Source organism: Salmo salar, chromosome 10 (assembly GCF_965601325.2).
Source record: "Salmo salar chromosome 10, fSalSal1, whole genome shotgun sequence".
NCBI lineage: Eukaryota > Metazoa > Chordata > Actinopteri > Salmoniformes > Salmonidae > Salmo > Salmo salar.
In genome coordinates this window covers 19,232,739-19,253,386 of record NC_138300.1, presented here as the reverse complement: position 1 = coordinate 19,253,386, position 20,648 = coordinate 19,232,739, and the positions used below count along the sequence as shown (strand labels likewise).

At 43.8% G+C, this 20,648-nt stretch overlaps 1 protein-coding gene across 1 annotated transcript; it reads left to right on the top strand.

The window, feature by feature from the left end:
* The first annotated feature begins 15,701 nt into the window (after positions 1-15,701).
* Positions 15,702-18,324, top strand: klf2a (Kruppel like factor 2a). The gene is made up of 3 exons (XM_014216213.3): positions 15,702-16,110; positions 16,328-17,255; positions 17,382-18,324. Exons 1-3 carry the CDS (start codon positions 16,039-16,041, stop codon positions 17,555-17,557), a joined length of 1,176 nt encoding a protein of 391 aa, XP_014071688.1. The 5' UTR covers positions 15,702-16,038; the 3' UTR covers positions 17,558-18,324.
* Positions 18,325-20,648: the final 2,324 nt, after the last annotated feature.

Genomic DNA, 20,648 nt, shown 5'->3' with positions numbered 1-20,648 from the left:
AAGTTAGAGCAGTGCAGTGAATGGATGGGTGGTATGGCTAAACAGGAGCCAGTGAGAGGAGGAATAACAATGAATTAGTGGCGAAGAAGGCTGGTAGAACAGTCCTAAAAAGGAACCACTGTCAAACATGCTTGTTTTTCTGCATGACTGTGGACAGCAACCTGACCACAGCTCTGGCTCTAGGGCATTACAACACTTCACTAAGTCACAGAGTCCATTCATTGGTCTACACATCCTAGCATCATAGGAAAACAAAAGGCCAGAAGACAAAACAGAGAACTAGGAATGTGATGGATGATGTTTTATTGATCCCATTTTAACAAACAGATGGACTTGAATCTCTCTTTCTGCTGGACCACAAGCATGTTATATATGCTGGGACCTCCTGGTTTTGTCTGCAAAAGAGACATCGTTACATTTTAGTAATTTAGCAGACGTTCTTATCCATTCATAGGGGCGGCAGGTGGTTAGTGGAGCGTTGGGCCAGTAACCGAAAGTTCGCTAGATCAAATCCCCGAGCTGACAAGGTAAAAATCTGTCGTTCTGCCCATGAACAGGGCAGTTAACCCACTGTTCTTAGGCCATCATTGTAAATAAGAATTTGTTCTTAACTGACTTGCCTGGTTAAATAAAACAATTAAACAAATCATCTTAAGTTAGCTAAATGAGACAACACATCACAATTGTATCATGCAAGGGGACTTCGATTACTCATTCTGGGTTAAAGGGTGAGGTTTTTTTGGGTGTTGTTGAGGGGCTGGGTGTAACAATATTGAGAAGAGAACAGAAAAAACAGTTGTGCTCCTGCAGTCAAACACGATTCATGTGCAGAAGAATCGTTGAGAAGGAAGTGGTTGTATAGTACAAGAGGAAAACAACATAGATGCATTTTTTTTACTTTTCACCTTTGAAAGAAAACAAATGTTGAGTTGTGCAACCAGTTGGATTACAAGTCTTAGTAGTGTCTTATCAGACCTGACTTTGACTATAAACTCAAGCTACTTTACTGTTGTACAAAAACAGCACCAGTACTCTGACTTGCATGGAATAAGGTACAAATCAAATCCTAGGCACTCAAAATAAATCTCAGACAACCAAACACTGGGTGTTTGCTTGGTTGCACTTTTGAAACCGTTTCACTGACAAATCTGGAGCTTGTTAACTCATTTTGAAAGAGGTAAAAGGCGTTTCAACAATAACTACAGTTGGGACTTAAGGTGTGATTATGACTACTGATTGTAAAGGGATTTTTGGCAACTGTCTATCACGTATTATACAGAAGTAGGATCTTAATTTATACCAGTTTTCTACAGAATAAAATAATCCTGCAGCAACAGGAAATATGAATTATTATGTGGATTATAATTAATGGACATTTTTGTAGGGGTTGACATTTTCTGTAGGGGAAATCAAGTCCGAAATGTCAAAGTGGAAACTAGGTACAAACTTCAGAAGCCTTCATAAACCTCAAATACACTACAAGTTTTAAATGTCCATTGTTTTCAGTAGGCATATTATCAATAGCCGTTACAGTCAGTCCCAGTTTTATTCTCTATGTTGGTTAGGTCAGGGTGTGACTAGGGTGGGTAATCTAGGATGTTTTATATCTATGTTGGCCTGGTATGGTTCCCAATCAGAGGCAGTGGTTTATCGTTGTCTCTGATTGGGGATCATATTTAGGCAGCCATTTCCCCACTAGTTTTTGTGGGATCTTGTTTTGAGTTAGTGCATGTTGCACCTCTGAAGTCACGGTTCGTTATTTCTTTATTTGTTTTGTTCAAAGTTTTTCTTAATAAAATATGTGGAACTCAGAGCACGCTGCGCCTTGGTCCGTCTCTCCACACAGCCGTGACAGAAGATCCCACCACAACAGGACCAAGCAGCGTGCCCAGGAGGAGATGGCCTCCTGGACTTACGAGGAGATCGAGGAGAGAATATCCTGGACTTGGGAGGAAATCTTGGCAAGATACAAAAGCCTGCCGTTGAAGCAGATGCAAGGAGAGACGGGAGGACAGCAACGACGCCGGGGTTCACGGCCACAAAGACAGCCCAAAAGACAGCCCAACATTTTTTGGGGGGGAGGGGCACATGGGGTGGTCGGCGGAGCCGAGGAATGAGCCAGAGACCATCAGGGAGTCGAAGGAGGAACTCGATGAAAGATTCCGGAGAGAGGTGGTGGCGATGAGAGAGCTGCAGCGTGGGCGTGCTGAGGAGCGTGATGCCAGGCCGGTGTCATCTGCACCGGTTTCACGCATCTGGCCTCTAGTGCGCCTCCCCAGTCCGGTACATCCTGTGTCTCCTCCACGCACTCGCCCTGAGGTGTGTGTCACCGTTCCGGTACAATTTGTGCCAGTTCTACGCACCAGGTCTCCAGTGCGTCTCCACAGCCCAGTACGTCCTGTGCCAGCTCCCCGCACTCGCCGTGCGGAGTGTGTCATCTGTCCGGGACAATTTGTGCCGGCTCTACGCAACGGAACTCCAGTACGCCTCCACAGTCCGATACGTCCGGTTCTGCTCCCCGCACTCGCCCTGAAGTGCGTGTCACCAGTCCAGAGCCTCCGGCGACGTTCCCCAGTCCAGAGCCTCCGGCGACGGTCCCCAGTCCAGAGCCTACGGCGACGGTCCCCAGTCCAGAGCCTCCGGCGACGGTCCCCAGTCCAGAGCCTCCGGCGATGGTCCACAGTCCTGAGCCCCCTGCGACGGTCCACAGTCCGGAACTCCCTGCGATGGTCCACAGTCCTGAGCCCCCTGCGACGGTCCACAGTCCGGAACTCCCTGCGACGGTCCACAGTCCGGAACCTCCTGCGACGGTCAACGTTACGGAGCCTCCAACGGGGGTCAACGGTCCGGAGCTTCCAGGCAAGGCGTACAGTCCCGCTCCAGGGCAGGAGCGTCCCTCTGCACCGGTGCCAAGTCCAGGTGCCAAGTCCAGGCACGGCACCCAGTCCAGGCACGGCACCCAGTCTTCCTCTGCGCCTGAGTCTTCCTCTGCGCCGGTGCCCAGTCCAGGCACAGTGTCCAGTCCCGCTCCAAGGCCGGAGCCTTCCTCTGCGCCGGTGCCCAGTCCAGGCACGGTGGCCAACTTAGCTCCATGGCCGGAGCCTTCCTCTGCGCCGAGGCCCAGTCCAGGCACGGCGTTCTATCTGGCTCCATGGCCGGACCCGTGGTCTGGACGGGGCCAAAGTCCCACACCAGAGCCGCCACCGATGCTGGCGGATAAACGAGCGGAGTGGGTACTGCCCCCCGCACCGGAGCCGCCACCGACGCTAGATGCCCACCCGGACCCTCCCCTATAGAGTCAGGTTTTGCGGCCGGAGTCCGCACCTTTGGGGGGGGGGGGGGGGGGTACTGTCACGCCCTGACCATAGAGAGCCTTTTCTCTCTATGTTGGTTAGGTCAGGGTGTGACTAGGGTGGGTTACCTAGGTTGTTTTATGTCTATGTTGGCCTGGTATGGTTCCCAATCAGAGGCAGCTGTTTATCGTTGTCTCTGATTGGGGATCATATTTAGGCAGCCATTTCCCCACTGTTTTTTGTGGGATCTTGTTTTGAGTTAGTGCATGTTGCACCTCTGAAGTCACGGTTCGTTGTTTCTTTATTTGTTTTGTTCATAGTTTCACTTAATAAAATATGTGGAACTCAGAGCACGCTGCGCCTTGGTCCGTCTCTCCACACAGCCGTGACAGATGGCTACAAAAGACCGATGAGACCTGTGAACTATGTCCTATAGCAGTGCATGCTGTTACCAAGCTCCCAGCTTTTGAATAAGAAAGACGTTCCCCTGCACACACACACAAGGAGAGCATCCCGTGATTATATCATGGATAACATACCATGATTATATCACAGAGGTACTTGAACGCTAACATCACAGCATAATGAATACAAGACTGTGGATTGATGATGTCAGAGGTTAAGATCCTACAGTGAAGGACATTTGATACCATATAAACAGCGAGAGATGGGGCCAAATACCTTTAACCATTTTAGATCAATACTGGAACAAGACGGGACCAGCTGCACAACACTGATCCAAGATAACACACAGCCAGACACTAGCTTAGCGACTAAGCCAAAAAATGCACAAACACAGCAATGGCCCTCTGTGCCTGAGAGAGAACTGTGGCGATTCAACACTCCTTCAAGAGGAGTTAAGTCATTGCTTGTTTACCAAGGTGAGGCAGATTAAGCATGCAGGGAAGAAAAAAGGCCTCTGCTTTCTATCAAAGAAGGAAAATAATCTCCTATCTGTGAATATTTCAGAAAGGAAACATTGATGGTTTCATAACCTCCTACGGCGTTCAAAGCCACACTCCTTAAAGCTAGTTTGTTGAAGAGGTGCACCGTGCACAAGAAAATGTGTAGGTTTGCTGAATTTCCCACGCCAACAAGTGGAACTTTAGTGGCTATTTCATAACTGCAAAAAATATCACATTAGATAAGAATCAACTTTGATTTGACCCCCTAATAAGTGATCAAAATGTAATAGGAATCAAGAAAGTATTTGGACTGGATTCTTGTTTTCTCACATACAGGATAAAACACAAACTGAGTGTGTCATGAGTCAGCGAGCAAGGCCAACTGTTTAACATGTCTCCTGCCTTGTTTTGATTTCATCTCATTCACCTTATAAGGCCCTGACATTACAGGACAATTTGGGGGCTTTATAGTCATAACAAACGTCAGTTACACCAGTAAGCATGACAGGACGGGTGTAGGCTACTCACTTTCATCTCTGGTGTGTTTTGACTTTTTAACTTCACAACCAAAACACACACATCACGGTGGCCGCCAGACATGCAACTACCACTTCACCAGACAGGTTGATTGAGTAGATCTTAGTGAAGTTACAGTAACACCATTAAGACAAGGTCTCTCCTCTCCTCCTCTGTGTACAGTACTGTCCCCTGTCCCGTCATCCAGACAGTAAATTATCCCCTAATCACTGATCTGGGACGGGCTCTGCAACAGGAAAATACTGATGCGTTCTAGATGAAAGAGGAGACCAGAGCTATGAAAGCCCCCAGAAGCAGGGAAAAGAGCATGTTTGGCTGTTTGAAGTCATCAAATGATGACGTTGATGTGAGCAGTAATGTGAGGCTGAGGTTCGACTGTAGAAGCTGAGTGGCTGCCGTCCGGCCCCCCATCTAGAGACTGCGTAATTACCCCCACTAATAAAACTGGCTGTCTACTGGCGGCATGAAGGCAACACGGACGCCTAATGAATTGCTCAGAGGAACACCCACCGCTTTAAACAGCGCTGCTACTGTAGTGACACCAGTTTGTGTGTGTGTGTGTGTGTGTGTGTGTACGTGCGTGTCGTGCGCAAACGTGTGGCATGTCCTGAGCATTCATTTTGCATTCCAAATTTCTACGTCCACCATTTGGCAGGCATGTTATTTGGACCTTCCACCGCTATACTTTGACTTGTCTGCAACCTCCATATCCTCTTTACTGAGCCATGGTTTCAGTTGAAACAGACTAGACAAGATCTGAATTCAGGGGAAATTTGGAGGGCTCTTCACATCAAGTGTGTGAAATCTCGATATCCAAATATGACTAGGCAGTGTTTTTATACATGATCTATAGGTTGTCACATCGAACACTAATAGCTCTAGATCTGCAAGTACCAGCATACATCTGTTCTATCAACACCAAAGCATGTCTAAATCTGCTTCTCACCCACAAATGTATTTCAAATCAATACGAAATATAACGTCCATATACTCAGTATTTCAACTTTCCAGCTCATTTTCGGTTCTTTACCACACTGATTTTTTGTTGTTGTTGGCATGTTGGATAAACCTATTGACCAGAGAAAGAAGAGAAGGAAGAAGAGAACCTTTTAGGAGAAAGACAACCAAGCATCCTGCCCCACAAAAAGAGATGCTTTCCTTTTTCTTACCAAAAGAGACAAACACAGACAGACTAACTGGTGCTTTACAGTTCCCAGGTTGTCATGTAGCACTGCTCCTACCCACTATTATACCCGGTCCAAATGTTCCATGGCTCAAAAACAATAACATGCCATTATGTGTGTGTTTGAAGCCCTAAAGCCACCCACCTGCAGCTCAGTCTGTTTTTATCCCATATGCTCCCTGTGTTTGGACTGTGAGACCACCCTGGAAAAATCCCCATTTACATTGTTACATTACCACGACATTGGACGTTTCCTGACCTGTGGCTATGGAATAGGATACCCACCAAGCAGTAAATTACATGCAGTACCAAGATGGTCTTTGCATTCTCACCTAGGCCCTATACACTCTTAGAAAAAAGGGTTCCAAAACAGTTATTTGGATGTCCCCATAGGAGAACCCTTTTTGGTTCCAGTTGGAACTCTTTTGGGTTCCATGTAGAACCCTCTGTGGATAGGGTTCTACCTGGAACTAAAAAGTATTATTCAAAGGGTTGTCCTATGGGGACAGCCGAAGAACCCTTTTAGGTTCTAGATAGCATAAGTTTTTCTACGTTTTGTCTCAAAACTACTAGCATAGCTACTAGCACAATGCTCTCTCAATGGTGGTGAGTGTGGGTTTGTGGGAATAGAATACACAGTGTGCACCAACTCAACCATTGGTTGTACTGATCATTCTGCTTTAAATAACATTCAAATTATGCAATTCTATAGGTAAAGTTCCTGTAAAGGTGTTCATGGCGGCTTTCTTCTTAACAGTGCCCATTTGTGAATTATCTGGTAAACATCTATGTGCACGAAGTGTGAAGCGTTGGGCGTGTGTCAGAAAGCCAGAAAGCCTGCCCACCAATAAAAGGGGCCCAGTTGTGAAACCCTTTCGCGGTTTGACAGACCACACATCCTGTATCTGCTGCTACACTGCAAACCTGGTCGCTCAAATCGCTGTTCGAAACACTGTTGTGTGCCGTGAAGAAGTGTGAAACGATGATACCAGAGGTTGCTTGGTCTGACCGAGCAGAGCTCAACCGCAGAGGCATCAGGATTCACCACTCACAGTGAAAGGCACAGGTTTAGCAAGCGAGCCTCTGTCACAGTTTCATTTTCTTAGTTGGTTCCAACGGAACGCCAAACGAGATTAGTCCCTTTTTTTTTGTTGCACTGTTCAACTGTTTTGGATGACACAGCATGTCTCCACAGACTCTGTTTGCCTTTGAGGTGCTATCTACATCTGAAAATGGTTCTTCGACTGTCCCCATAGGATAACCCCAGCTCTTCTTGACGTTCTCCTTTGTCCTCTCATCAAAGAGCTGTTTTCGCCCACAGGGATGACTGGATGTTTTTTGTTTGTCACAACATTCTCGGTAAACCCTAGACACTGTCGTGTGTGAAAAGCCCAGGAGGATGAACGTCTCTGGATCCGGCGCACCTGGCAACAATGACCATACCACGCTCAAAGTCACTTAGGTCACTCGTTTAGCCCAACGTTCCACAGTAACTGGATGCCTGTCTACCTGCTTTATATAGCAATCCACGGCCACGTGACTCACTGTCTAGGAGTGATCCATTTTCTTGAACAGGGGGAAATGTACCTAATAAACTGTCCAGTAAGTGTATATTAGAAGTGACCTAACTTGTTGCAGCTAAGTATAGATAGAATTTGGCGAAGGCCACAAACCGTGATAAGTCTAGTAAGGTGTAGAAGCTGATTGGCAATTAGTAGCAGCTGGTGCTTGTTGAGTTGCTAGGGAGCTGCGTTCAAGGGAACTAGTTAAAGTGTTGCGTTCAAGTCTGGTCCTCTCTCCTGAAATTCTTGTTCATTCTTAACACCACGTGTCAAACTTATTCCACAGAGAGCCGAGTGTCTGCAGGTTTTCACTCCTCCTTTGGTGTTGAGCAATTAAGGTCACTAATTAGTAAAGAACTCCCCACACCTGGTTGTCTAGGTCTTAATTGAAAGGAAAAACCAAAAACCTGCAGAGTTTGCCACCCCTGGTTAACACCATTAAAAGTGGAGTCAAAACAAGAGTCAAAGTGTGATAGGCCTACCTCTGGTACGTCAAACTGAAAAGTGTCTCATTCATAACTTAAACAACAATCACCATGCTGCACACATTGGAGAACAAACTGAATGAACTTTAGAAGAGTTATTCAACCATTTTTGGAGGAAAATAGAAGTCACATTTCTTTAAGTACTAAATTGCTATTAAAAGTCAATATGTTTTGGTTTCTAAACCTTCATCTGGAGGCGATGCATACCAATACCAGAGGCATCACCAGAGATCTCCAGGCTTCAACAACAGTTTCCTCTTCACAAGGTACAGTAGCTGTGTTTGTGAAGGAAAGAATAACATGGGGTGCCACACAAAGAGATGGGAAACTCTATGGCTCATCCACATGTGTCCAACAGAAGTGTGTCTGGCTTTTAAAAATACTTAACTCTGGAAAAAGCACACCTATCTGATCCCAGTAAGGATGAGGAACACCATGAGCGTAGACTTTCCCATGATGCCCTCCAAGCAGAGTATACTCCCAGAGACCCACCTGAAAGACATGGAATAACTAATTTGATGGGGACAGATGGTAAAGGTTGTTCCATTGGCTTTTACTTATGGTTTCACATCAGATTCCCTGATTCTGTCTCTGTCACCAAGGTTCCAATTCAATTCAGCTGTTATAAATCCTCAGATTCAAATTTGGCCATTTGAATCCGTTATGATACCTCACTTTGGTCTTAAATGACAAACTGAGAAAGAAAATGGATTGGCTGGAGTTTAAATGGAATGGACACAAGCTATGATAAGGTATTAAAGCATACAATTTTGAAGTGACACAGTTCACAGATATTGCTCAATTGAGCTTTATGACATGGATGGTGCAAATAAATGTAAATGTGAAAGTGCTTTCCATGGCAACAGGAAACAATACCCTTCTAGTGAAACCTGCTTAGTGCTGACTACAGTGATACATCTTTGACAGAGGTTAATGTTGTCCAACATGTGTAGATAACTATATTTAAAAAAAGACTTAATATACTCAAGGTAAAATAATACACTGTGAAATAAAGATCTCTTTGAATATATATATATATATATATATATATATTTTAAGTACAGTAAACCACAACGAACATCCGTGTTATGACTTGCTCTTGACTTGTGGCGTTTTGACACGAAGGAATACCTTGACAATGATAGGGATGACCAAGTAGGAAAATATTGTAATATCAAAGGATCTCTCAAGTAGCATTTGGAGGAGTATCCCACTAAAAGAATCAAGGAGTGTTGAAAAATTCCTCCTCCTCTGTGCCAAGGAATGTCTCCTTAATTTGTGGTTTGGTAACATCAGTTTTTTAGGTACAGAAACGCCATAGTGCATTACAAGCAGTAATCGTACAATGGTGAGTTCAAAGTGGGAATAAAAAATAACCTGTGTTTGAGACCAGGCTATAATATTTATACAGCTGGCACAGTTTAAGGCGACATGTTCGAGTGTGTGCGAGTTTGCGGTCTGAGTTGTGTATAAAAACCCTGTGGCCTGCCTCTGCTTTAGAAACTCAACTCTGCATTGTAACAAGTCGCTCTGTAATTCCCGCTCCTAAATAAAAAGGAAAGACTGTTTTTGGCAGATCCTCCAGCAATCCTGTGGTTTCGAGACTTTAGAACGGAGGGGAATCTAGAACGTTGAAATTACACGAACACTGCCAGGTTCAACTCCAAAACATCTCAACCTAGGATCTCAGTTCTCTCTCCGGCCTTGAACTCAGCATCATGGAAAGGATCCTATGAGGATCCCATGGAAAGGATCCTATGAGGATCCCATGGAAAGGATCATATGAGGAACCCCAATCTCATGTGTTTGCTGTAACACCATAGCATGGCGTGATCATCACTATGGGAGGAGGTCACACAGAGAAACTGACTGACTCAGCCAAACACAGCAACAACACAGCCCCCAGGCATGATGGCAAGATGTCTTGAACTGGGCCTGAAAAAGTTCCTACAGAACTTGTACATTATTGACACGCAACTCTGAGAGCAAACATAAGGAAAACTGAAAAAGAGTAAGTCTGTCTGTTTTCATTACTTCAATAGAAGGCCCCTTTTCACCACACGAGAATAAAAACATTTCCAACAGCCAGGATTACGGTATGTATCCGTGGCGCAACAAGACCTGTATGATTTGAAGTGTTAACAGCTAATGAATTGTCTTATTCTCCCCAGTGAATAACCAAACCAATTAGATCCATATGGACTCCGTAAAACAGGCCAATCATGGAATAAGGCCTTTCGTGTTGTTCTGGCACGTCTGTTTTTTAAGAGGAGGAGGTCTCTTTTAGTGTGCTGCAAAAACAGACCTACACTGTACCCACTGGACAAACACTGGTTGAATCAAAGTTGTTTCCACGTCATTTCAATGAAATTACGTTGAATCAACGTGGAGTTGATGTCTGTGCCCAGTGGGTAATGTTTATAAAAATGCCCCAGTGTTTGACTGAAGTTCAAACCAGATACACGTTTCTGCTCATTCAGACATGTTGTTAAATGGCCAAGCCTCCTGTTGAGTATGTAAACCCTCCTCCAGTACACCGTCAAATTATTTGAGCCTTTTATAAATGATCTCACACCTACTCACTACGTTGAGTGGCTTAATCCAGTAAAAAAAATATATATCCCCTTTAAAAACGTAATACCATCAAATTGCTAACAGACATGAACATCCTTAAAAACATCCCAGAGTTAAACACTATAAAAGATTACATGAGGGACTTTTCGAACAGACCATATGTTGTTTTTGACCAATTTCACATATGAAACCACTCACTCAACTCAGGCTAACAGAGAATAGTTGCCTGTGGTGGCAATAATAGAGTAGAAAAGACATTGGCTGATTCATTTCCAACCTGTTCTCAGAATGGACCATACATATTCTATAAAACCATGAATACAGCACTGTATAACAGTAATGAACCCACCCATCCAGTGAAAAGCACTAGTATGCATGGAATTCTCTCTCCCCTCTCCTTCTCTCCCTCCCATTATGCTATTCTGTGTTTTGACACAGGCAGACCTTCTCCAGCCTGCCTCAGTCACAGAAGAGGAATGTTTCTCTCTGTCTCTCTGCTGGCAGGTCGGAACCCCAGAGCATGACGGATTCCCCCAGGGACATAAAAATGTAAACAGGAGCAGCCAGTCTCGCACTTATCAGTGCCACTGTTTCAGACTGAGATACTCCGAGAGAGGTGATCTTTAACAAGGCCTGGAAGAGGCCCCAGCCGGCCGCTGAGACCCGCTCTCTCAGACTCTGTACAAGTGCCAGAATTTTGGAGAAGAAAATTAATCCCCCCCTCTTTTTTTCCCCTCTCAGCGCTATCGTTCCCTGATTCCCTTTGAATCGGCCCGCGTGTGAGCAGGATATGGAGCCAAGCAAGCTTCCTGCGTGGCCCGGAGAGGAAACGCAGTAATAAGCAAGGGGTGTGTGTTTAAAAATAACCCGCCTATATAAGAGGCGAGCAGGAGCCCACACACTCTCAGAACTCTCACTCGCTCTCTTCGGCACCGGCAGGGCTCTCTGGCGCTCTTTCTCTGTCCAGCGCTCTCCGGCTCCCTCTCCCGAAAGCACACAAGGAAAGCGGGACAGCCTTCCTGCCGTGCGGAGGGAAGAGGAGAAGGGGAGCAGGTGTTTCCAAGAAGTTTAACAAAGACAGAAAATATGCAATGTGGAGGCCCACTTTATCCAAACCAGGCATTCATAACTCTCAGACAGGGAGAAATTCAGAGCTGTTTCAAATTAGAAATAAGGAACACAGATAACATGATTCAGATAAGCCTCTTACAAAAATGCTTTCACATTGATCTCTTTTACTTTGTAGCCTACAAAGCCTTAGCTTTATTTTATTATTATAGCTTGCAAAACAGTAAAATCTAAAGATGTACAGCAGCTAAGATAGTAGACCTGAGGGCTACAACTCCAGAGTTGTACATCCTTCAAAACTATGGCATGGACACTGATTATCACGTGTAAACTATCTAGCCTTAGGAGGCAACCCTTTTTTAAAACATGGATATCAACGCTGACACAAAGTGACATCATGCAAAAACACACTCAGTCAAAATGGTTGGCCATGATGTATTGAGTGGTGCTGCTGCCTTGGGACACTAAAGTGCCCGAAAGTATGTACACGATCATCAGTGAGGGCTATGTGGACAGATGCAGGTGGTTATACACTATTTCACTTTAATGAACCACATCGTTTGGAAACAAAACACGCAGGACAGAGGAGATGGGACTCACTATTTAGGAAGATATATGTCTTCCACATTGATCGTACTATGACGTGCCAGGAAACTGCCTCTATGCCAAAGTTGTAAAGCACATGCTGTAACCTCACATTCATATGGCAACCAACTGGGAAATAGTGTTCAACATGCTATCCATTAATAACTAATACAAAAGGCAGTGTCTGGGAAGTGAATTACTGTACATGGGAATGTACTTTTTATTGCCTGGGTAGTGGCGATACATAAAAGTACTCAGCGGAGTATGTTATATTCTGTTCGGCTGTGCCAAAGCGAAGCAAATAATTAGCTAGCAAAATGTATCCTCCATGACTACAGATACATAACCTTAGGATGGCACTTGAATTAAATATTTAGAAGCACTCAAGTAGCCTTCCCTCTGAAAGTTATGAGCCTGCCTTAATATAGCACTTCTCACACATAACCACTGAGGACTGAGTCAAATTCCACCTAGTCATCAACAGTTGTGGCCTCTGTCTAGGTACTCTATCAGGGGTTGACCCAAAGGGCTAGTGAATAGTTCATACCTGCTGTCTGATACTACTATGTAAGTGCTGCTGAATCACACCATTCCCCTGTGGTCATACGAGTGGCCTCTCGGACAGCAGCCTATCGGGATTGGCTCTGTGATCTGCAATACTGAAATTCCTTATAAGCTAAACAGGTGTTCAGCGATAAAATGGTCTGACTGGACATCATTCTAAGGAAGCTAAAGGAAACTAAAGTGGAAACAGCTGGTAACAGCTGGTACCTGTACCTGTTAGCTATCAACAAAATGAATGATATCCATCTCTGCGCTCCTTTAGTAACTTTCATGGATAGACGTAAAAAAGGGAAACATTCCGAGTAGCCTATTTACTGCAATATTCTATTGTCATAGAGATGCCTTGACTTTGTGAGTCACTAATATGACTTCACATCACTGATGTTTCACATCAATCTAACCACTATACCAATCACAAGTTTGAGGTGACCCGGGAGACGTGCAGTTTTCACCAACCCTCTCATACACTGGAAACAATGTCTGGCCGTCGAACAAACCGCTTCCCTTGCATAACCGCTCTGAATCATCAAACAAGGGGAAATAGGATCAGGATATTCTTCAATGCACTCTTACTAATGCCGGGGGGGGACTGAAAGTGTAGAGAGGGGAGGTAGGTGTGTAAATAGCTGCAGGTCTACTGGGGACGATGTTCATCCATTAGGCCTAGAGTTCCTGTAAGACACGGACTCCGATACCTTTCTGTGCTGTGACCCACCGAGAGCCTTTTAAAAATGTCTTGATAGAGAGTCACAGTAGGTAACGAAATCTTTTCTAATTATGTTGGAATGTCACACATGTACGTGCAGCGTATGTAAACCACATCATCCCAGATTTCCAACCTATAATTAATACACAGAATGTACGTTGGCCTGAGGAAAGAACAGGTTGTAAAGTACAGATTAAAGCCACACCCATGTTTCTTTATGTCCATGGTGGTTGTTCACAATATAATTACTTGTGTAACTGCTGCTTCTTTCATGCTGTGGGGATACAGTTGTATCTGACAATCAGATCATATGCATATGGCTTTTATTCCCTTTTCTCATTTGTTGACAGACTTAATGAGGATTTTCATCCATGGTTGGCTGTATTTAAGGTTATTTAAACAGAGGAACGGCAGCAGTAACATGCATCTTAAATAAATAAGAATATTAGGCAGACATTTGCCACAGCCCAACTGTGAAACGCCAACCGGTTAGCCAAGTTGTACTGGCACAAAGGAACCCAAATTAGTACCAGTGCTTTGGCAATTTAATTGAGGTTCAACAGATAAACAGGCAAATAAAAAACTAATGGCAGTGGTTACTGGTGGTAGACTTCATGGCATCGGAATGACCTTATTTGGTTGACTGATTAGGGAAGCTCAGATGAATCATTACACGGCCTTTATGGTTAAGACCCAGAGGGATATGAATTATGTAAGGTGGATAGTAGAGGTAAGCCTATTCATGTACTGCCCTTCCTCAACTACTATGTAAACACACAAACAGATAGAAAGTGAGAATGGTTTGACACATGCACACAGTTGACACTTCACAGAAATAGAAACAAAAACACTTTGGTTCCATTGTGAGAAAAGAAAGGTATCATTCTCATCATTCTGGTGCACCTGCAACTAGCAGTGCACTATTATGAATGTAACATAAGCAGTATCAATTGACAAGCAGTGAGGACTAGGACATTTGGATAACAAAATGAAGGTCCACATCCTACTCAGGGCATGTCATTTGAGGATGATATTTGCAGTTTACCTTATCCTTAACTGAAGGCTGTTTGTGAAACTGGCGCAAGAGACCCGATACCAACGTGAATACCTCGCTGGACAAAGCAGGCTCAGCAGCTGCTCATTCAGCCTCATTATTTGCACCTGAATGGGGCTTCCTAGAGGCTAAACGCTTTTTTATCGCGTGTTTACGGGAGAGTTTGAAAGAGTGAAAAGATTCAGATGTAGGGCATACTTGGCGCCTGGTGGCTGCAGCGTTGTTTAAAGCCTGCTGCGCTGGGTGACTGGGTTTCTCACAGGCTGACGATGATAAGCAAATGAGTTGAGGAGTAGAGAGATGAGTTGGTCAGGTGATGGGAGAGCCAATTTATCTACCAAATTAAAGGTGTTATCATATGATAAAAGTAATATTGGGTTATCTTTCTATATATATATGTTGAGATATTTTACATTTGACTTGAAGTGTAATCGCATAACAACGTGTAGTCTTTTTTTACCTTTATTTAACTAGGCAAGTCAGTTAAGAACAAATTCTTATTTTCAATGACGGCCTACGAACAACTGCCTTGTTCAGGGGCAGAATGACAGATGTTTTACCTTGACAGCTCAGGGATTCGTTCTTGCAACCTTTCGGTTACAAGTCCAACGCTCTAACCACTAGGCTACCTGCCGCCCCAGTCTAGTATCAATAGCACAACACATTACTAAAGTCTCCATATAGCCTATCCTGTAATCACACTCCTAATAATCTATTAGTCTACAACTGAGAGGATAACGCACTGTTTCCAACGTCTCCATAACCTACCCTTTAGTATACCTCTTTCAACACGGAGTGCGTTATGCTCTATGCTGCTCGGAGAACTACCCTGCATGTGTATGCGCCTTGGACATGTCTTTCATGTGTTTGGAGATTTAAAAAAAACGCGTGTTTTGGTTTTTGTGTATGTGTGTTATATTGGGTTGAAGGAGAAGGTATGTAATGCATTGGGATGTAGTAATATTAGCCTATATTGAAATACAATGCGTAATATTTGCGTAATATTATATCCAAAATGCGTAACTTTGACTCTCGTACGGTGCGTGCATCTTTCGGTATCATTACCCTATTCGTAATGTGTTAATTGCTTACTATTCTTTTTTCAAGGGGGCGGACTTTGCCAAGCGCAGCATTACGGTTATACTTGTTAAACTCGTTTCTGTGCAGGAGGGGCTTGTATAGAGGTGTCTTTAAAGCTCGCACGAGCGCAAGAGGGAAAGCAAAGAGACTACAAGCGCTCACTGGGCTCACTGGCTTTATATAGGGCTAAATTTAGGGACGTGTAGTGCGTGTTTCCGCCGCTTCGTACAATTGGTCCAGCTTTTCAGCTGCAATATTTATAAGGTATAGGAACTCCTACCAATCAAACTTTCACATGACTCTGAAACAGTACTTGAAGTGAGAAGTAGTGGTTTATACTGCTACAAATAGTTTCTCGTGTGGACTCCAGTCTACATCGTGTTTGCTAATATTTTTAGACAGAAATAACGTTTTTTATTCAAGAAAATTACGACGTATAGAAATGGCCTTACCCGGGACCATTTTACCATCCATCGCTACATTTGCGAACCAAAAGGAAAAATGCTGGGAAAATGTAAGTATATTGGATTATGTATTTAGAGATGTTTGTTGGTTGTTTTACATGTTGTTGGTCAATTTATGTAATAATAAAGAAATAGCATTTCAGTCCAGATGTAGAATCAACCCATATTTGTTGGTAAAGTTTGGCAATTAAACAGTTAGCCGAAATATATATAGAGTTGTATTTTTTTATATTATAATTTCACTAATGGTATCCTTTATTATTTCAGAGGTGGAAGGGAGAGATGGACAGGTCTGTGCATTCCAGCTGTGCTGTGGTGGAGAGCATGGACAACTGCATGGGCAGAAAAGACGAAGAAGAGCTCGATAAATTCCTGGATCTGGAGTTTATTCTCTCTAACACCACGGGCACAGACAACACTCCATCCTCCGGGACGGGAGTAGAGTACAGGCTAGGAGAGCAGAACAACATGTATCACTCCGGGATGCAGTCTAGCTACCCGCTGCCCGAGATGAGCAGCCCACCTCCACCTTACAACAGCCTGATGGCTGAGCTCCTGCGCACTGAGCTTGACAGCAGCTTCTGCCACCAGCTTTCCGGCAACAGCATCCATGGGAGATTTCTAGTCAGTTCCTCTGCCTTCCCAAATCAGGACTTTGTAGACAACATCAAGGTCGAGCCATCCATGGACAGTTACGGACCGCTTATGGGCATGGTGCCACAGAACTGCCCAAAGATCAAGCAGGAGGGGAACGTTTCGTGCATGATGTCCTTCGAGCAACCGAGACTGGCCAACTCTCCACAGGCTGCGGGGAACATGACACCGCCTCTCAGCCCAGACGACCTGATGAGCTCCGAGTGTCAGCCCCAGATGTGCCACTCCATGACTTTCCCCCAGAGCTACCGCTCCGCAGCGGGATACCCTCACTCTCACCCGCCCCAACAGATGCAGCTCCCGTACCAGAGCGCACACCAGTTCGGGATGTATGAAGACGGAATGGGTATGCAGCCCACCAACCAGAGAGTGCTACTCACTCCACCGTCCTCCCCGCTGGAGATGATGGACTCAAAGCCAAAGAGGGGTCGGCGCTCCTGGCCAAGGAAGCGCACTGCGTCTCACACTTGCACTTTCGCTGGATGCGGGAAAACCTACACCAAGAGCTCGCACTTGAAAGCGCACCACAGAACGCACACCGGTAAGGAATATTCCTCATTTTCTCTTTATGCTTATTGCAAACTTGAACTACTTGGCTCTATGTGTTGCAAAGAACTGCGTTTTATGTCAGTATACTTATGGTATTTTCCATTTTGTAATTCAACAGGTGAAAAACCATACCATTGCAGTTGGGAGGGTTGTGGCTGGAAGTTCGCCCGCTCCGACGAGCTGACACGCCATTTCCGTAAGCACACTGGCCACAGGCCGTTCCAGTGCCACCTGTGTGAGCGCGCCTTCTCCAGGTCCGACCACCTCGCGCTGCACATGAAGCGACACATGTGAGAAATCACATACGATTGAGGACTATGCCAAATTATCCAAGAACAACATCAATTAAGATGTCTCCAAAATATGTATTTCGTATTTTAGTTTATTTAAATTTGGGGGGGGGGGGGGGGAATAGGAAAACAGCATGAGAACATAAAACGTGGTCCGACTTGACCAATTAACGAATTCTATATACAAATACTATTTTTGAAATATGTAGCTGGTACTACTTTGTTATTTTTTATCGAATAATATTTCTATAAAAAGGCTTTAAACATGCATTACACGGTGTTTGCATTTGTGAATTCAAGTCAACATATGAGGCTGGCCCTATACACCTCTGAAGCAACTGGAATCTGACAATTACATTGTTTAACATGATGTGTTTTGATAGCCACGATAGTGCCTTTTATTATATGCATCCTACGAGTGCCATATTTTCTAATGGCAAAAAAAACAAAGTTTATGTAAGTGTTATAACTGTAAACAGAACATGAAATAAGCTTTAAGACAATGTTTTGATCTAAAACTGCCTTTCAGTCTTCAGAGGCTAGAATTGAATGTTCTGTGTGTGCATTTATCTGTTGAATAACATTATGTCAGGGTCTTTAAAACTATGGAAATAGTTGTCCATCTCAACATGACAAAGGGCTAAACGTCTTGTGACTTAAAACTGTTCTGTTTGGTTTTCTGAGGAAATGTATTAATGCCATGTAAATACATTTTTATATAATGTAAATAGTTTATTTTAATGTACATATTAAACTAATTGAACAACATTATTCTTGACTTTGAGTGAAATCCTTGTGGCTTTCTTGTCTATTATCCTGACAAAGGAAAATGGAACAGCCCTGACATCTGTGTATCATCATCACACCACACTGTAACATGACACCAGTCATAAACTCCTCAACAATACTTCCTGTATCTTTACATCAACCATAAGCTATAGTTGTCCCTGTGTGAATGGCTTGCCAGCTATCCTATAGGCCAGTTCAGGCCTGAGCAGTTTACAATATGAATGTGAGTGCAATGTTTTCCATCTGTCACAGGGCCACTGCCAGAGTCTTGTGGCTCATACAGCCTATAAATACAAACATTACATTTACATAATTACAGAGACTTAATATAGATGTCCCCTCTCTGGGTCTGGGCACAGGGGCACACCGCACTGAAAGAGAAAGGAACCCTAGTCCCTGCCTCAATGAGAAGACCCAATGGGACAGGGTGGAAAGTTCAGTGGGGCTTAGAAGAGAGTGACATGAAGGTTACACATCTGTTAGCCTGGATTTGAGTCTCACAGTGAATGTACATGTTCCTTAAATATTCTATAGAATCAAACCTTTCACTTCAAGTAGTTCCTGAGTTAGGCTCTATTGTCTTATTTAAATGTTGATAAAAGCATGAAACAGTATTAAGCAGCTATCACTTAAACATGGTTGCACATTCTTGAAAGTACATTTTTAGGTTGGTATGCTATCCAGAAACGAAGCACCTCCACTCTGGAAGGAGCAAGAAGTTAAAATCACATGAAGTGGCCCAGAGTACAACAACATTTTACCCATGATCCATCTCTTAAACAGGGGCCTTCAGCCTGTGTATTTGGGTCACATGACAACATTCCTGCACAATAAGTCAGGTGTAGTTAGGTGCCTTCAGAATAAACGCTTCTTTACTGTGTTATGGGCCTAATTATGTACTTTGGCTATGTATAAAAACAGACAGAGAGAGAGAGAGAGAGAGAGAGAGAGAGAGAGAGAGAGAGAGAGAGAGAGAGAGAGGGAGAGGAGAAATGGGCCACCTTTGTGAACTGACAAGCTCACAACAATGTCTCTACATTGGGTCTATGGGGAAGCATAAAAGACCACTTTTTCTTCAAGTGTTACAACTTCTTAGGGACCGTATCGTCTTCTGGGTGCCCATGCCAGTTTAGAGAAAAGAGGAAGTAAGAGTGCCACTATGATTAGCCAATTTACTCAAGTGAAAAATTAAACATTCTCATTTCACTTTTTGCTCAGAGTGTAATAATAACATCTAGAAGTGAGTGTGGGAAGATTGAAGTGTGAGTTAGGGGACAGAGGTCATGTATCCAGATGTTTAATGCATTCTGTCATCCATGCAAGCTGTCTATCGATAAACAAACAAAAAAAAAGACTGTGTATTCCACAGGCTTTCATTGCTATCTGGTTTCCCCTTTAGATGGCTCAAATTACAGGCTTACAAAAAGGAATTTCCTTCATTACAATATGTTTACATCTATTCCACATCACATATAGAGCACATCATTGTCATTCAGAATTATCTCTGAGTCTGATCTAACGGATGGTGTTTTTCGAAAGTGCATGCCTTGCTTTTGAAACTCCTTTCGCCACAATAACACTCAAGTTACTCTGCTCCAGATTCAGCCGAAAATGTATCTGTATCTCTTACTATGAAACCATTCATAACACACAGCGTTCACTGGCTCTTTGCCATGGCACACCTGAAACTGCATGCTAGAGATCAAAATCAAAGAACATTTAAAGGAAACACCAACATAAAGTGTCTTAATAGGTTGTTGGGGCACCACGAGCCAGAACAGCTTCAATGCACCTTGGCATAGATTCTACAAATATCTGGAACTCTATTGGAGGGATGCGATGCCATTCTTCCACAAGAAATTCCATCATTGGTGGTGAAAAAACTCTGTCTCAGGCACCGCTCCAGAATCTCCCATAAGTGTTCATTTGGGTTGAGATCTCGTGACTGAGACGGCCATGGCATATGGTTTACATTGTTTTCATTCTCATCAAACCATTCAGTGACCCCTTGTGCCCTGTGGATGGGGGCATAGCCATGGTAGCCCAAATAATGGCCAAAATAATGGCCTGCCCAGCATTGTTATACACAACCCTAAGCATGATGGGATGTTAATTGCTTAATTATATCAGGAACCACACCTGTGTGGAAGCACCTGCTTTCAATATACTTAGTATCACAAGTGTTTCCATTATTTTGGCAGTTACCTGTATGTAGGCCTATTTAAAGTTATTTTATATTAGGTATACTTTAGTCTGAAGTGAGCACTTTCAGCATTTCTGCCAGGTCAGAGCAACTATCCATAAAC